Source organism: Taeniopygia guttata, chromosome 1 (assembly GCF_048771995.1).
Source record: "Taeniopygia guttata chromosome 1, bTaeGut7.mat, whole genome shotgun sequence".
Taxonomy (NCBI): domain Eukaryota; kingdom Metazoa; phylum Chordata; class Aves; order Passeriformes; family Estrildidae; genus Taeniopygia; species Taeniopygia guttata.
Window position 1 is genome coordinate 3,724,468 of NC_133024.1, and position 19,168 is coordinate 3,743,635.

The window sequence follows — 19,168 nt, forward strand, 5'->3', positions numbered from 1 at the left end:
TGGCACACGCGTCCCGCCTTCCCCCGACCCCCCCTCCCTGCGGCGGGTGGTGCGGCCCGCTCTGAGAGGGCGGGAGCGGCGCGCCCCGCCCCGCTCAGTGACACAGGCTCCGTGTGGGGAGGCGCCGGCGGCGCGGGCAGCGGGACCGGGAGGGACTGGCCGGGCTTCGTAGCGGCGGCGACTGCGAGCCGAGTGCGAAGCATGGCAGGGGCTGGAACCGCTGCGGAGGCTGCTGCTGGTTTCCCTCCTTCGCCGCCTCCTCCCGCCCGCCGGGAACTTTTCCTAGCGGTTGGTGGCGGTGCCTCCCCCCGGTGGTGGCAGAGGCGGCGGCGGCGGCTGCTGCGTTCGGCGGTGCCTCCTGGGCCGGGGCTGGGGCTCCTGGGGCTGGTTTTCTCTCATTTCTGCTGCAGTAAGTGGAACTTTTACCCTTGGCGGACGGGTGAGGGGGCGGGTGGAGGAAGAGGAGGAGAGAAACCCGAGCCCCGGCAGCGCCGGGGGACGCGGCCGAGTTGAGGGAAACTTTGTGTGGCGGCCGGCGGCGGGGAGGGGTGGCGGGGCCGGCGGCCGCCCTGCGCGGGGGAACCGGGCCGGACGGGGCCGGGATGGTGGGATGCGAGGCGGGTCCGAACCGGAGCTCGCACCGCGGACAGCTATGGACTCTTTCCTCCGGGAACATCCGCTGCGGGTGTCCCGGGAGGCCAAGTTTCCCTGGCACCGCGGCCCGGGTGGGGCAGCAGGGAAAGTTTATTGTTCGTGGCTGGGGCTTCCCCCGGCGGACGGCAGGTTATCCGCTGTAATTCCCGTGCCGGGCGGCGGGGTTTCGCTTGTTTGCGGGAATTCACGGGCACTCCCCCCCACCCCTCTCCTTTAGGAAGGACAGAAGGGTCTTGGTGTTTTATGCGGGTGCGCCTGGGGCGAGGAATAGTACGCGCTTTGCCTCGGGCGGTGTGGGCTCGTATCGTTGTTCCCTTTCAGTGAGAGAGAAAGCCGTGCTGGTTTCGCTGTTGGGTCGCTGGCCGCTGCTGCTGAGATGGGATCGTGTGCTTGCTGTACATCACCCGCATCCTGAGCAGCTGCTGCCGGGGGCACTGCGCTGCGGGGCCCCGCCGGGCTTGGCGTGACCGCCCGCAGGAAAATGCCATCACCTACTCCCCCCTTCCCCTTCATCTTCCTGTGAGGAACAAACAAGCGACGTAGCAGTTGGAAACTGAGCAGGAATTTATTTATTTATTTGTGCTGTGCTGCATGCGGTGTAGTGTGCGTAGTGTCTTTTTTTTTTTTTTTTTTTTTTTTTACAGCAGTGGAAGATGAGAGGAGATAAAAGTAGACTTGGGCAAGAGCAAATCGAAAACCCTCTTGCTGCCGTTGTATTCCCAATGCAGTAATGAATAGTTGGCAAGGATATTTTATTATAGGAGACGCTGTGTCCCTTCCCTCTTTAATGAAGGAAGAACAAGTTAAAGGAGGTAGTCTCTGGAGGTTCGTGTGATAAAAATACCCAGGAACGAGCAAGCCATGCCGCCGTAAAACACTTGTGTAGTATCTGAGTATTGCTTTCTCAGGGAGGGAGTTGAGGCGCTGTAGGATTGTGCTCGTGCATGTAATAGTCTCCCCCCTCTGGCAATGATGTACCTTTCAAAAAAGATTATTGTTACTAAGTTTGTAAATATTGAGAAGGCATCACGTTTCAAACTTAAAGGCTTGAAGACTTAGTTTTCATGTGGTTGGCAAACTTTTTCCACTGGCACTTTTCTCCCCTCCCTTTGTTCAGGATTATTTCTTCTCTTTTGCGATTAAAAAATTGAAGTCGCAGACTTGACATAACCTTGACAAGCTATTTTTACATCTAAATGTGAAGTTAATAGTAACAATGAAGCTAAGAGCATCCGTGCCTAGTGTCATATAGCGACTCAACCATTTTAGTCTTGATGAGTGTAATTTGGGTTGTCAGTCTTCCCGGATTCTTCTTTTTGCATAAGTGAGCTTGACTGATAACACTTCAGAACATCCGGCAGAAGTGGCAATGTTGTGTTGAAATAATTTTGTTATTCGAGCACAAAGTTTTGAAGTATAATCTCTGGATAAAAAGGAAAACTTGAAAACTGCTACAGACTTTTGGACTTGGAGGTAATCAGCAAGGGAAGAGTTTTTTTGTCGATATCTTAGGTTTTAGTTTTCTTTTCACCTTGAGATTTCCCACAGTTGTTTTCATTGTTTCTGTAACTGTAACATGTGACTGTGAAGGAATAATATTATTACTGTGGCTCTTAAGAGTGCTCCTAAATATATTTTAAGTATCTTTACGTGTTGATGGCGTCCAAAACTGCTTATTACTTTTGGTTGCCTTTTGTCTTGCTACTCAGCCACAAAAGATCCCAACCCTAATAGAATAAAGTCGCTACAAAACCAAATCAATTTTTATCCAGTCATTCCGATTGACAGTTAGAATTGATGATTTATTGGAGCTATAATTCCTCAGAGGCGTATTGCCAAAAACCTCTCAACACTCATACTAAAAAACTGAAGTGGGGAAGAGAAAATATATCAGAAATCTGAAATAACAGCAGCTTTTCTCTTTTGGAAGAAATACAGATCTGCTTTAATAAATACTGCTGCTTTTACAAAGCAAGAACTGCTGGCTTCAGGTTATATGTACGAGTATTCTTCCACTTGCCTGTCAAACAGTGCATGATACAACGAAGTGCATACTGAAGTTACACGATCCAACTAATACAGCCTTGAACTAGGGGACATGTATGGCATCCATAAGAGTCATCATCATAACCTTTAATCTGTGAAGTAACTTACTTTGAATCACAGCAAATACTTTTCAGCTGTGCTGTAAATGAAGACCTGTGTGCTACTAAATAACGAACTCCTCATCATTCCTGTGCCTCGTTTGTTCACTGTGCAAACAATGAAAAACATTTTTAAATTTTTTTTTAATTAAGCAGGAATTAAAAATAAGCAGAACTGTAAAATGAGTTGAATAGAAGGATGTTCAAGATGCATTTTGCAGATATTTTGTTGAAGAAATAATTTTTTTTATTAAATTTAAATTGCTGGTTATGTTAAGCTTCTCAGTAAGGCTAGACAAAGAAGTACACATATGTCTTCTAAGATCCCAATGGATTTTTTTTTTCTTACAGGAGCCTGGAATACAGAACTCCAGACTGGTAGTAGAACTGGAAGGATTGTGTTATAAAGGTGGAGATGATATAAGAGTGCAGTGTACCATATACAAAAATAACAAATGAAAACAAAATCCCCAAGTAATTATTGATAAGAACAATGTGACTAGAAACATTTTTACTGATTTTTCAGGTGAAGTCATGGCAAATTAGTATGTCAAGCAAAGCAGGTTACCATCTTGGAAATGAGAAGGTGTAATAGAGTGATCAGATGGACAACAGAATTTGGTTTTTCCTCATTTTATGTTAATAGTTTAGAAATCTATGTCTAAATATGCATTTATTTTTTGAAAATGGTATGGAAATAAATGCCTATTTGAACAGGTGTTTGCTGAAGCAATACAACATCAGTGAAAGAAGGAATGGGAATGCTGTAGAAGTATTTGAAAAGTTGGAATGAAATAGTGGTGAACCATGAAGTAGGTTGGGCAGTGTATGAAGCTGCTGTGTGAAGAAACAGAGCAGCTGCACTGGTAAGAATGACAGACTGGAGAGTTTGAATCTGGATAATTAACAAAAAATTTTTAAAAGTTGCCAGAAGTTTGTCCAGCCTATACTTGAGGGTAACTTGTTGGAATATTGTACTTTTGAAAGGATTCTTAGTTGTTTCATTGTGGTAAGTTTGTTATTTTCAATGTTATTGTTACACTGTGGTGCTTTTGGTGTGGAAGAACTCCCATATATATGGAAATGAAGTACAATGTTACTTGAGTTAGGGTCTGAACACTTTTGAATATCATAAAAGAATTGTGATGGTTGTTTAGTCACTTGTGCTGCATAAAAGTTGAACATTAACTTGATTTAAACAGTGTTTCTCTCTTGCCTTAAAGAACTTAATCTTATGTCATGGGATATACGTGCTGTTTGATAGTGAAAAAAAGATACCTCTAGCAGGATTTACTTTTTGTGAGTTTAGATAGTTAAGTTTAAAAATATGGTCAAATTTAGGTTGTTTTCTTTCTGATCCCTTTTATGTAGTATTGCTGACAGGGTTGATACTGAGAAATAAAGGAAACAAATAGTAGCAGGAGAAGCAAAAATATGTGAACTTTATAGACCACCAGTACCAGTTGATTACCCTTCAGGTGCTGGTAGCAGAGCTTCTAAGGCAGGCACAATCTGGTGTAAATTGCATCTGTGTGAGAAGGGAAAAGGAGTTGGGAGTGTGTTGCTTCAGAAGGCAGTGTATGGGGCTAGTGAGTGGAGCATTTGTGGAGCTCAAAGGAAAAATAAGCTGGAAGCTCTAGAATCAAAAGTCCAAATTTTAATCTGTAGAAACCAAATCCAGAGTGAAAGAAATTAAGGTAAGAGAAAAATAAAACCTGGTACACAGAAGATAATCTTGCTAAGTGCCAGATAGTTGCAGTGCTGCTGATAAACGTCCATTTTCAGTGTTGTTTATCTGTTGAAGAGCAATAAACTGCATCTGGTGTTACACCAGCCTGTTGCTGTGGAGGTGGCCTGCCCTGCTGCTGCATGACTGAATTCAGCTTTGTCCAAACAGCTCTTTGTCAGAAGGTACAGCTGTAGACTGCTTGGATATGTGTGTAGAGAAGTGAGTGCTGAGATTGTGTGTGTTGTCTGCTTGCTCTTGAGCCCCTATACACTGCCTCTTAAAGATGGCTCTGTGATGACAGATTACTTTGCTATTTGTGTTTGTACTTCTTGTTTCCAGCTTTGAATGAATGTGTTGTATTGGATGAGAATAATTGAACTTTGGTTGATTGGGTTTTTTTTGCCCTGATGACTTCTGTTTTGATTGGTATGTGGATTGTAATGCAGACGTTTCTGTCAGGAATTTTCTAAGGCAACTGATAGTTGGAAGTGAGTGAGCAGATTTGCTAAGTGAAAAATAGGTATAGGTGCAATTATTTAATTATTATTACTTTGTAATGCCACATGTTCCTGGGTTTTGTGGTTGTTAAAAGATGGAGGTATATATGGGCTTTAAAGGTGCCTTTAACCAAAACTCTTTTGTGTTTCTGTGGTTTGGTTTTGGTCGGGTTACCTGTCTAAAACAAGATTTTTAAGGAGGGTAGTTGTATTCCATGCCTTAGAGTTCATAGGTGTCTGAAATGCAGTAATATATTTTTATTGAGAGGATGGAGATTATGAGTTTTTGATTAGGCATGAAATAGGTTGATCAAGCTTTCTTGTTAAAGGTAAAGGGGTCATGAGTATTATTCTTTATTCCTGGTTAGAAAGCAGAAGGGTTGCCTTGAAAATAGTGTCATCTATGGGGAGTATGGAGAGAAATCACAAGAAAAGCTAAGAAAGAAAAGGTGGGAATAGCTGAATGTGGAAAAAATGCAAGAAAATATATAAGAAGCAAATAGAGTGATTTGTGCAGTAAGGCTGTGGTCAGGGGAAATAATTATTGTGTTTCTGTCTCTGTCGGGGGGAGAGATGATAAAGCCGTTGGTTGAAAGCTTGTCTTACTCTGCTGGATGTCCTGGGTGGTGAAGGTGTAAAACAGTGTGTTAAAAGGAAGTGGAGGTGTGTCTGAGTGAGGCTCCTGAGGGGGCTCATGGACAAGATTTACATTCATTTGATTCTAGAAGAACTGGCCCATGGTTGCTTAGCACATAAGCTCGTGATGAAGAGCTTTGAGGTGTAGCACAACTTCTAAGTCATGGTGAAAACACCAAATCCACTTTTTTTGGTGTTATCCAATATATGAATGCTTCAGGAGTTACTTTTCAGGTAATTAAGTTTCAGACTTTGGACTGTTTCAAATGTGAACCCAAACATTGGTCTTTCTGTCCAGAAGTTAGCAATAGAAGAAAATTAGCAGCAGAAATGAAAAAAAAAAAACCTTTAATGTCTTTAAGCTTCTGTTGATGTCCTCTAACCTTTTACCTTGGTTTTTCCAAGAGTATGGGAAGGTAGAGGTAGGTAAAGTTTAGCATGTTATCAAGAAGGTCACTTTTAGTTTAGGTATTGAAAAGCAATAACAAGCTTCTAGACAATCCTGTTTTATCATAGCTGCATACTTTTGTTCAGTATTTCTGCTGCTTTTCAGTTGTTTTTCAAGTAGTGTGCAGGAGTAAAAGCAATTTTAATTTTTTAATAGTGTAAAATATCATCCTTCTTATTCTCAGTGTGAAGGCTAGTCAAGTGTAACTCTTGAGTTGACAGGGATACTAAGATTATCTGCAGCAGTAGACAGCTCTTGCCCATTTCCCTTCCCCGACCCCCTTCCCACATCAGATTTTCATTATCTGGCATTTAAGATAAAGTTATATGTCTACAGGGATTCATTGTTTTCTCCTTTTCTATTAGTCAAGGCTTGTATAACATGATAGCTCTTAAACTAGTTCTGGGATTAGTTTGTACAGAGCAGAATGTTTTCTGAAAGTGGCTGTTGTTGTGAATACTTGGCAGGTGCTGGTCCTATCAGTGTAATGCAGTGGCATGTGCAAAATTTGGGAGTCATTCAAATGGCAATCTCCTGCTAAAGGTGAATAAAGACTAGTCAAACAGGTCTCCATAGCTGATAAATGTACAGATCAATGAAAAAAACCATCTGAGCTAGCCTGATGAATTTATTGGTTACTTTTGGATTTGTTATTTTTATTAGGCCCTCAGAAGATTACAGATTAGTGTTGGATTTAACTTTTTCATACTGCTGTATTGTGTGGGCATTCTTTGCCTACAAATAGGTGTAAAATTGAAGTGAAGTGAGGAAGAGCAGTTATGGTGGTGTCTCCACAATCTGAGACTGCTGTGACAAGAGGTCCTGAATTGATTGCTGTAAGTACATGGGACAAGACACTGGACAAAGGAAGAACAGGGAGTGTTATTAACCTTAAGGGGCTTTTAATAGGATTTCCTAATATTTCCTTGTAGCTAAACTGGTGAGATATGTTTTGGGAAGTGGATTATGAGATGGGTGAAAATTTGTGTCCTGCTGATCTCAGAAGGTTCTGATCAGCTGTATGGAGTCCATCTGGAGGCTTGTCACTTGTGACACCAGTGCAAGGGCAGTTCGTCTGCATTCCAACTTCTTGTCCAGGTTTTAAGGCACTTGAAGCAAATTTGTGCATACTGTGGGTGACTGTGAGGGTCAATTCATCTGCTGGAGACTGTGGCTAATTGAGTGGGATGTCCTCAGGTCAGAAATAACTGTTGGAAACCTTGTGAGATTCAAAAGCAAGTCCCTCTTGGGAGGGATGACCTCACGCAGCAGCAGAGATGTGCAGATGGTGGCAAGTACCTGTACAGGAAAGATCATAGGGGTCCTTGTGGGGCAGTATGTGCAAAAGGCAAAGAGCACACAGGCATGCTCAGCCAGTTGAAAGAAGCAATTTGGACCTCTACTATTTGGAGCTTGTGAGACTACATCAAAAGTACAGTGCACAGTTTTGTGCTCCCAAATATGAGGTAGGTGCTGAGGTGAAAGGCCGCTAAGTTAGGAAGTCACCACATGATGTATGAAGAGGGCTGGAGAAGTGAGTTTGTTCAGCTTTGAGAAATGTCTAAAGTGGGGCATCCTGATTGCTGCTGGCACTGGTGCGAGGGAAAACAAAGACAGTCGCTCCTTAGCTGTGCAAAGGGAAAGGATACCAGGCAGCAGACACAAGCTTCAACAAGGGAAATCACTATAATGTCTTAGCAATACGTTTTCCCACACAAAGAATGAAGCACTGAAATAGGTTGTGGAATCTGTCCCTGAAAATATTCAGAACCTGACTATGCTATGACCCCTGAGCAATTTGATCTGACTTCAAAGTTGACCCTGCTTTCAGTTGGGGATGGGATTGGATAACCTCCAGAAGTCCCTTTCAGTCTAAATGAACCTCATGGTGTGCATGGGCAGGCATGAGCTAGTATACTATAGCTGCTAGCCCTAGAAGGAAAGTAGAAGTTGGAAGTCTTCTATTTAGATTAAAATGTCAAAGTCTAAAACAAGTTTTCCTATAAATCAATTTGACTGCTAAAAACTTACTTCAAAATTGGATCCCCATAGTTATGTCTGTTAGAGAATTTGTTAAATAAATTTCTGCCTGTATCAATCCCATACAGCACATAGCTGGGTTTGTATGTCTCACAGTGTGAGACATACTGAAAACATAGCTTAGCAGTAAATTGAACAGCTATTAAAGCAGCATTCCCTAGTCTTACTGTCATGATGCAGTTCCTGGACAAAAAGAGGTTAACTTTCTGGAATGGCCTGCAGGGAGCTGGCCTTAAGAGCTTAAAAAAAGCCAGCAGTGTCAGCAATGCAGGGGGCAGCAGGCATCCCATAACTTTGTAATGTAACTGGTAACTCATCAGATTTCTTTTATGGACAGCTGAAATTTGCTGCTCCTGACAAAATAAGTTTGCTCTATATTTCATTGTATGACCACAGTTGTTCAATATTGGCAGCTAACACTAAAACTTTACAGGTAATTGAAAATGTGAAGTTAATATTTAGCTGTCCTTCTGAAGTTGTTTGAGACTTTGCAAGATTACATAGTGCAAAGTACAACCTCCCTTCTCTTCCTGCAGACCTCAGTTCTCCCTAGAGCTGGTGATGTGTGGGAAGACAACATAGAAAAAGTGACTGATCTGCTTGAGGCAGTCAGGGCTTTCCTAGGGACTGAAGGTCTCGTCCCTTCCTCTAGAAGGATGTCACACACACATCAGTGTTCCAGGCCAGTTTTTAATGGCTTTCTGTTTTTAGTGTGGGAAGTACAGTGCAGGGCACAGGGAATGCTGCATGTTTACAGCTCTTACTGGATGCTTAGAATTTCAGGTACTACTTAATAATTTCGCAGAAAAGCCAAAAGAGAAACTCCCCAGAACCCAAAATCTTGATAAGAGTGTTTATTTAAAGCAATTCAGAAACTTTGCTTGTACAGAAGTGTTTGGTAGTTATGTGGACCATGTAGTCTCATACCACTAAATGCAGTGGGCAGTCTCTGATTCTGCTGTGTCCTTTTCTCCAGTTGATGTTCAGTTCTCTGTAACTTGAACTTTTACTTTATTGTTCCTATGTAAAAGTAATGCTCTACTAAAGACAAAGATGTTAATACAACAGTATTTTATTTGCCTTGTTCTTCCCAAAATGGCTGAAATGCCCTAGATAGTTGGTTTTGTGGCTTTTTTGTTTGTTTGTTTGTTTGTTTAAGCTATCCCAGGTCAGGAGGTTTGTGCTTAAAATTTCTTGGTTAGGTTAGGAGTTTCATAGACCTTGCTTTTCAGTACGGCACGCCTTTAAATGTTGATAGTTTTGACTTGTCAGAACCAGCCAGCATTTCTGGTGATATCTGTTGGAGTTAATTGGGGTTTTTTGTTGTTTTTTTAAACTGCATTGTGTTTATACTGGATGAACAAAGATGAAAACAACCCATATACTTTGACTTCATTGGCTTCATTCTTCTGAACTGAGCTGTTCAGAAATCCTCCTTTCCACCCCCACTTTTGAGTAGGTAAAATATGGTGTAGTTCTAGGACGTGTAGCTTGAATGTGATCACGCTTTTGTTAGACCGTATGTCTGAACATCAAGTCAAACAGTAATTGTGAATTCAGAAATTGACAGTTAATTGGCTCTCTGAGTCGACTAAGTTTGCCTTGATAATGAATGTAGAGGTGGAGTCTGAGAAGTGCAGTGTAGTATTAGAAGAACAGAAGGTATATGTGTATGGAAAATTAAGTTACTGAATAACAAAATAATTAAGTACTGATATAGCACTGCACAAGTCAGTAAATACAGACACAGAAATATGGTAATTCTTGATTTATATCTTCATTGCTTCTCCTAGCCAGTTGGGTTGCTGTCATTTCAGCATGTGCGCTGTGCAGTCTTAAAATTAATATGTAAATTCTGGCTGACCATTGCAGCTTTCCTATGCTGCCTGGTGTAAATAGTGTGAAATGCATGAAAGATCAGGTATTAATTAATTGAACTTCTCTAGTCACTGAACTTTCCCTGAGGAACAAGGACTACTGAACTGGAGGCAGGGTCTGTCTAAGGAAGTATGGTAGAGGGTTCTTTTCCAAAAGCATTGCTAGCTTATGAGGGGGATTTTAAACTATGCATGTTGAGATGGCCTTTGGTTTTTCTCTGATCTGAAGAGAAGCAAAGGTGCAAGGACCAATCAAGTGTCGAAGATATGATGGAAATTGTTTTTATCCCTTCCATTGTCAAGGCAGCACAAATGAGCACAATTGAAGACTTAGGATATCCTTTCGATTGCAACAATGTTGTGAAATAGTTTGCATGGCTGGAGTAATGCAATTAGCTCAATTTGTACCTTTCAGGAAAGGCAGGCTGGCAGGGTGAGGAAGAGTGTCTAGAATGCTTTAAGCTAGGCTGACATGGCTGAACAGAGAGCTGGAATTCAGGAAAAGGAGAGTTCATGAGCTTTGCAAGACGGGGCAGGAGGATGTGATGTTTGCAGGTGGAAAATTGGAAGAGCCAAAGCCCAACTGTGACTTAATCTGGCTACTGATGGAAAAGAAAGTAAAAAAACTTTTACAAATACACAAGCAACAAAAGGAGGGCTAAGGAAAATCTCCATCCTTTTTTGAGTGTGGGGTGAGACAGTGACAAAGGGTGAGGTACATAATGAATTTTTTGCTTCAGTATTCTCTGGATACCCAGACCTCTGAGCTTGGAAGACACTGATGGGGAGCAGGATGAAGCCCCCATAGTCCAAGGATAAATGGTCAGTGACCTGCTGTGCCACTTAGACACACATAAATCTATGGAGCCAGGTGGCATCCACCCAAGAATACTGAGAAAGCTGTCAGAAATGCTCACCAAGGCACTTTGAATCATTTACCAGTAGTTCTAGTTCACTGGAAGTTAGCAAATGTGTCCAGCTACAAGAAGGACTGGAAGGAGGATAGAGGAGACTCCGAGCCTGTCAGCTGATTCAGTGCCAGGGTTGGTTATGGAGCAGATCATACTGAGTGCCATCACTCAGCACATGTAGATGTGGCACTTGGGGACTTCGTTTAGTGGTGGACTTGGCAGTTAGCTTAATGGCTGGACTCGGTGATCATAAAGGTCTTTTCCAGCCTAAACAGTTCTGTGATTAAGTCTCACATCTGGACTGAGATAACTCCATTCAGCAGCACAGGCTGGGGTCCAAGGGGCTGGAAGGCAGCTTGGCAGGCACAGGTATAGAGAGCCCTGGTGAACAACACATTGAGCAGTATCAGCAGTTGGTCCTCACAGCAAGGAAAGGAGACCTCATCCTGGGCTCTGCTGAGCATGACAGCAGATTGAAGGAAGGGATAGCCTTTACCTCTCTTCATCACTGGAGCACTGTGTCCAGTTTGTGGCTCATGGTACTGGGAGGACACTGAGCTACCAGAGCAAGCCCAGAAGTGGGTCACTGTTGACTGGAGTACAGGGTGTGCAAGCAGAGGCTGCAAGAGCTGGGCCTGATCAGCTGGGAGAAGGGAAAGCTGTAGGGAAGGAACCCTTATTTGCTGCCTGGTGAGAGCATACTGAGAACACAGATCAACACTTTCTTCAGAGATGCCCCACAGAAGGAAATAGGAACAAACTGGAGTGTGGGAGATCCTGAGCCAATGTAAGGAAGTAAAACTGCTCTGTGAGGGAGAAGGTGCCCAAAATATTTGAGGAATCGATGTCCTGTGGTGATATCCCAAACTTGACTGGATGAATCTTCAAGCAAGTCTGATAGAACTGGACCTACTTTGAGCAGGACTGAGCAGCCTCTTGAGGTCCCTTGCCTCTTTACCTACACAAAATCTTTATTCTCAACATCAATATTAGAGCTTGTTTGACTTTGGCAATGATAAATGCATTTATGAAGAAACCTGTGCCTAGGAGTTCACTTGTGTTTGTGGTAATTGCTAGGTGAGCTGGTTGGAAATGATCACTATAGCTTACATCAGTGTTTGACATAACCTGTTGAACACTTTGGACAGATCACAGGGTTTCTGTGGAAGTTTGGTTGGTTGGGTTTTTCCCTCCCCTCTATAGGCTGGTACTGATGAATTGTGATTCATTCCTGTGACTTGAGTCTGAATGCTACAGTCTGACAAATGAAATCAGGGTGATTAAATCAAGAATATCTTAATGCTTATCACTGAGACTCTGGGATAGACATGAGCTTTTTCTGTAATCTGGCAAGATGCACATTATAGTTACTCTCATGGTTAGGATAGCAGCTTATGTAAATACTGCTGTGTAGCAGAAAAGTGACTTGCTACTTTATAATGAAAGACAAACAGCAGTAACAAGAATCCTTTACTGAACACTTTGTATTTTTGGGTTCTGATTGAGTTGCCTTTTTTTTTTTCCTGTTAGTCTGTGACATGGCAAGTTTATTACATGGTAGCATTGAAACAACAGCCACTTAACTTGGAAGGAAAGCTGGGGTTTTTTTACTGGGTTGGCATCAGGGGCAACAACCCGTGTTTTTGTAAGTTTTGTGGCTAGGTGTAGCAGAATATGCTGCTATGTCATTGATAACTTCCATATTTTGAAATGAAGCAGAAGTGATGGACAGTAACTTCTCAGGCTTCTGTAATATTTAGGGCTCAATCCCTCACCCCCAATTTCTCTTCCCCTCAAAAAAAAAAAAAAAAAAAAAAAAAAAAAAAAAAAAAAGGTGGATATTGTAATATCATTAAATTGCTGTTCTAAATAAGGAGAGTGGAGCAGTCTAAAGTCTGGAAGGAAGTGGCAGGATATTTATCTGACCAGACCATTTAGCAGTCACCATGGTCTGGGAAGTTTTTCTGGGAGAATTTGTGTGGTGGAAGCTATAGTTGTAGGTGGTGCTGGAGGATAGTAGGATCTTGTCTAATGCATTTCCTTTCCTGGAGTATGAAGCACCCTAATTGTGTATAACTGCTAATTACTCTTAGCAAATTGGAATAAAGATGACTTACAGAGTTTTGAAGTACCTTGAGAAACTGAGGGATTGAATAGTTAAGCAAGCTGAAGTGTGGATGGTTGTTCAGTGATGCCCATGGTGTATCCTTTGTGGAGGAGAATATTAAGCTTTGTGTATGAATTACTATAAATATTAAGTATTTGTATCATTGCAAAGAAGCCCTTGAGTATGTGATGGTCAGTTCTGTGAGCTTTGCCAGAGGTCTGGTTTGAAGGAGCTGCCTGTACAAGGTCTGAACTAGGCAGATGTTATATTGGCATCCTCTTTGAAGTGTAGTTATGCCAGCTTTGAAATTTCTTAGTTCTGGAGCATATACTAGAATTGAAACCTTCTAAGAATAAACTGATGTCCAGAAAGTGTCAATTTTTGTGTAATGTGTGACATTGTCTGTATCATGAGAGGCAGTTTATATATAGAAGTCAGAAAAGCTGAAGCACTAGCTGACTAAAACTGTGTGATTAGGTGTTCCTGTATATCTCCTGTATGGAATTTCTTTCATCACCTTGAACTCACAGCCCTACAAATAAATGAAGACTTTGAGGTTTTAAAATAAATTTTAAGCGAGCAACATTAGAGTTATGTCTAAGAATAAGGTTATAACCTGACTTATTATTGAACATACTCAGAATGAGTTATTTTTCTCAAAGCCGAAGGCTGTCATTTCTCCCAAATCTTACTTGTTGCTGAGAATAAAACTTGTTTGTAAGGAGTGATTTGAGGATGCCACAATGACTCAGCTGAGGACAGCCTGAGGCTGACAGAGATTTTGTGGGGAGTTAAATATACAACTTCGAAGAGTTAAAAGCTTTTAACAAAACATGTGACAAAAGATTAATATCTGCTTGTGGATCAGAATAAAAAAAAAGTAAGTCATAGATGAGGCTGGTCACCTGCTATGAGCTGGTGTCCTGATGATGAGAAGAACCTTTACTGAAAAAAGTAACTAAAGGATACAAATAGAAGGAAATGAAAAATACATTTGATAAGAAAGTGGTTATTTATTTTAACAGCTTGCGATGTTCAAGTTAAACCAAATGCAAGCTGACCTGAATACACGCTGAATTGAGAGCGAGAAAAAAGTACCTGAAAGTGCTCTAAGTAATTATGTTTTAGCAGAAAGCACTGGTGCTCAGTAAGGTCTACTTACTGAGCATTATAAATGAAATTATTTTGCCATTCTAGATACTGTCAGTGTTAAATTCTATTTTGTGTTTTCCCTATTTCGTTCATGTATATCTGGGTTGGTTTCTTGATTTGCAAAGCAAGTGGAGGATAGTCTTAAACAGTTGAAGAAACAGCAGATTTCTAGGAAGAGGACTGTGAATGACACTTGTAAAAGCAGTGTATTCTGAATTCTTCTCCAAGTAGCAAGGTCTGGGTGAGCCCAGTGGTCATTCTAGAGCAAGTGGTGTAAGTGTATGGGGTGGAATGTTGCAAGTAAGTTCCTGAAGTGAGAACTTGTCATTAACTCCTTCAGTATGTGAGTCATATTGGCTAACAAAAATTTTAAGGAAGACTGGATTATTACTTTAGTAAAAATGTCTGTTAATGGTATAATAATGAAGCCAATAAAATCCTTGATCATGTGCATGATCAGCTTAGATTAGTTTGGGAGTTTGATTTTTTTTTTTTTAATTACTAAACATCAAACCTTTCTAAAGGGTGTGGAGGTTTGTCATTTTGGCCAGGGTGTTCATTTGAGGAATTCATGTTCTGTAGCATTAAAGGTTTTCTTTATTTCAATGGGCTTGGTGGCTGGGTTTTTTTTACTTCTGTTTTTGTTCTTTTTTTACTGCTTTACTGGTTAATCTTCTTCCTAATCTTCGCAGGCATTCTCTTTTTGCAGTGTAAGTACTTTCGGACCTTTATTGGGTTACCTTTTATGAGAATAATAATGAGTTCTTCCAGTCCTTTCCTGTAGGTCATGTTTTCTGGGCCTTTGAGCACACTTTGCTTTCAGACTCTCTAGATGGCTAATAAATGATGTGTGCTGTTCAAGCTGAACAACTCCAGATGGAGCCTCACTGATGCTGGCTAGAGCATATACTTCTATATTAGCATATTCTATAGTGTCACTTTCAATTTTTGGTATGTAATCACCATGCACTTGCTGTAGCTTCCAGAATATAGTTTGCTCTCTAACCAGTTATTTAATATTTAACATCCTTGATGTGTTACTTAGACCCGTTCCTAGCTGGCTGCTAGTCTAAGTTGGACCCACTGCAGCTTGAAGGTATTTTTCTGCCTGACTGGGAAAGGTTTGTTAAGCGTAGCTTCACTTGTTTCTCTGTGTATAATGCATTAGTCATCAGCCCCACCAAGATTCGGATGTACAACTCTCCTTTTGACCTCCAGTTTTCTGTTAAATATTTTGGTTATGTGTTTAAACTGGATGTCACTTAGGAGGACTTCAGCCTTTCCCACCAGATCAGTTTGTCAGAACTATTGACTCATCTTTTGTGTTTCAAAAGATTTCTAAGATCATCTGGAACTCTTTAACAAACTTTCCAGTAAGATGTTTTAGTTACATTGAGGACTGCTTGTTTCAATCTCTTCTGTGTATTTATACCTATTGCTCTTAGGGATTTGAAATTATTTAAATGGGGGTGTGAAGCATTTTGTGGTGGTTAGGCAGTAGTGATGTGTATATGGATAACTTTTGAACTACTTTTTTACTCTTACTAGTGGCTTTTTGAGGGAGTAGGATGTGAAGTGAGATGTCTTTCTCTAGTCCTGCTGTTGAGTATGGCCCATTTATTGGAAAGAGTACCTCATTGTCCTGCTTATTTTGTTTTAAAGGAGATGGGCTTGGAAGATTTGGTGAAACAGAGTTGGAAATATTCATTACAGAAGAACTTCCAGCCACTTCATAGCCTGCCTTACTTATTAGTCCAGCATGTTTTTTAAACATATTAAAGTTCAGTATTAGGATAAACACATGTGTCTTAATTTGCTGTGTGTTAATATGTATAAAAGATTATAATGTAAGAACACGTAAAATAGACATTGATGTTAATATGGTCTAAGTCAAAATTCCACATGAAGTTTTAAAGTTCATGTGACTTTTTAAACATTCTTAGTGAGTAGTTTGATTTAAAGTTTCAACCTTATAAAATTGGTTTTCTGAGAGTGTCCTTCCCAACTCCGTTTGGATCCTGAGCCTAACATTCCTTTTTAACTTCCTGTAGTGTCTTAGATCGTCCTGCTGCTTGATACTGAAGATCTGTGCAGCATAGTAGGAAGCAGAGTATGCAGAGGCAAAGTGCTGTCTTACATGGAGTTAAACTAGAACAGAAGCACTGGTTCACATGTGAAAATAGTATTCTGAATTAAGAATGGTGGGTAACAGCCAAATCTGACTTCAAGGGCAGAGTTTTTCTGAAGCTCCAACTCCTGACTGTATGAGTGGAGCTCAAGCAAATGTTAAATTCTGAGTTGTAACTACTTTTTCTTTGACTTTGTGCTGCAGGGGAGTAAAGTGTCTCTTTGAAATCTCTTTCTTTGCTTTCTGTGTTGCAAATGTCAGTCTTGTAGATAATTGTTTATTTTGGAGCTGAAGAGATTTGCATACTTTGTCATCTTTGACTCCTTTGTGCCAGGATGACATTTCTTTGTCCAGTATTGCATTACCTGGCCTTTTAGCAGGCAGTGTGAGTTCTCTCTCTGGGCTCTGGATACTGTCTTATGAATGGTAGCTGTAGCTTTCCAAACAATAATTTCTATTCCTTGTTCCCTCTATGTAGATACACATGTTGATTCAGCAACTAGAGGGAGATAACTGACAGTGTCTTCCATCAGCTGTGGGAATAAAGGAGCAGAATAAGACAAACCTCCTGGCTGAATGATGTAATATCTTGTCAGCTGTACCCTTAGGAGCAGCCAGATGGTTGTTCATAGTGTTTCAGAATTCTGCAAAGCATCCTGTGATAGCACTTAACTGAGAATCCATCTGTCTGGAGCTTGATGTTAGTGAAACCCTTCAGCAACAGCTAACTTTTGAGACAACACTGAAATTGAGACTGATCTCTTCATGCAGTTCTCGTTGCCAGTCTCATTGAATTTTAGGTTGCTTGGAAAAGATACATCTTTGTGCAACTTTATTTTCTAATTGTCAAGTAGAAATGATATTCCCCTTTCTATGGTTTTTGTAAGAAGTCAGGCTACATCCACCTAGAGGAGAGCTGCTCATGCTATAAACCAAGCCAAGACTGGAACCTCATTTTGGGCCATTTGCAGGTGTAGGAAGTTATTCAGATGTTAACCATTTCCAAATGGTGCATTTGCATGAGCTACATCATAATGTTTTTAGTTTCCTGTTGGTATTAGGTAAAGTTGGTTTAAAAGATAGAATCCCTTGAACTTCAGTAAAATGAAGAAGCAACCTGAGAGAGCCTGAGAATTTCAGTAGTCTTGGCTTCAGACTATTGAATTGTGATGCCTCATTTCACTGAAACTTTATTTACTTTCTGGTAGGCTTTTGTATGCCTATTATACTGTGTGCTAAACACTGAACAGGTTTTAAGTTTTGCTCTCTGAGATGGAACTAATGCATCCCTGGCATCCTTTTTTAAAAAAATAAGGTGAGTTTTGTACAAAACAGAAAGGGAACTTGAGCTGAGTCCTGTAAATGCAATGCTTATAGAAGCTAATCTAGTGCTGTTCCTGATCTCAGCTCACTTGTCCCCAAAGAACTGGTTGATGGTCCACTTCAAGCAAGGATTGTGATAAAGCAGATCCTTAGGTGAGAGTAACACTAGAGTGTAATACTTTCTCTTTGATTTAAGTGCAGTTTTTTCCTAAGTTCTTCCTTAGCACTTCTAATTGGATGCTAGTGCTGAGGCATTTTGTACTGCTTCATCTTGAACCTCTTCCATTCCTTGGTTCTGATCTTTTTTTGACACAGTAATTTGATCATACCCTGGAGCTCAAAAGACACACTGACGACTTCCCAGTCATTTAAGCATATATTTTTATAAAACCTCAAGTTGAGGTTTCAGCTTGTTTTCTGCAGTGTCTTAAAGTGCTTTGTTTTTCTGGTTAAACAAATCTGAAAATGCTACTAGATTTGTGGAGCTGTGCTCATTGCCTGTGTAGTATTGCCACTTGTGATTGACTGAGCTAATTGAGAAGGTTAAATCAGGAAGAGAACAAGTGAATTTTTGTAGGTAGGGGTCTTTTAAGTGCCTGATGAGTGCTGACACAGGAGGAGGAGGACTGCAAGAATAAGCTTTCTGATGTCAGCTGAGATTAAACTGGCCAAACAATAACGCTTAGCCTGACTTTAGAAGTGTTCCATGGGAAGTTCTGCTGACAGCAACTTGCTGTCAGTGAAATGGGATGTTCTTGTTGTTTTGCTCCATTCTTGGTTGGAACTCTTCTGAGTTCCCTGCCACTAGTTTGTGTTAAGGCCACGTATACCCATGAGCTGAATAACTTGCTGATAGAGGGGAAAAAAATTCAGTTCTCTTCTGTAGTTTGCCTTTGTCTTGTGGAAATAGTTGGCAGATTGTGGGAAATCAGTGGCTAGAAAGGTCAGTATGGTCACCCTGTCTTGCCAGAAGCGTGCTGTTAAGTGGGTAACAAAATGTGTTGCTTTTATAATTAGGCTTGTGCATTGCTGCTTCATATAGAAAATCTAAATCTGCTGTTTATTGCAACAAATAACAAGCCTGTAAATGTAGAAAGTATTCTGTTATTCCATATCCTGAATACTTTGTTGTATTATGAAGGTTGCCATATAATTCCTCAGTTAGTGGTAGAAGCTTAATTCAGAATTGACATTGACAAGATTATCATGGTCAGTATTTGATAGCACCTAGTTCTGTGGCTTTTAATGCTGCAAGTGAGCCTTAGGGATCTTTTTGTTTACTCTTTAAACATTCTGTCAAGTTACATGAGTAGAGTCATTGCCTCACTGTTTAAAATGAGATTCTTGACTTTATTGTCAAGCATGGCATTGGATCACTGTGATCAAAAATCAGTTAGTGCATAGGGACTTAGCTGAAATTGAATCATGTTAAAGTGCTTGAGATAGCAATCTCATCAGGCTGCATGTGAAATGATACAGGAGAATCTTACATACTCCAAAGGAGCAAAAAGGAAAGGGAAGG

General features: G+C 40.9%; 1 protein-coding gene across 3 annotated transcripts in view; it reads left to right on the forward strand.

Moving 5' to 3' along the window:
* The first annotated feature begins 46 nt into the window (after positions 1–46).
* Positions 47–19,168, forward strand: part of NECTIN3 (nectin cell adhesion molecule 3) — a 57,810-nt gene continuing 38,688 nt past the window's right edge. Inside the window, exon 1 of one of the 3 annotated variants that reach the window (XM_030287033.4) lies at positions 47–409. In XM_030287033.4, coding sequence (XP_030142893.4) covers positions 202–409 — 208 coding nt within the window. In that variant the 5' untranslated portion in view covers positions 47–201. The remainder of the gene's footprint in view (positions 410–19,168) is intronic. The other 2 variants (XM_072937123.1, XM_072937067.1) reach the window with 2 other exon arrangements.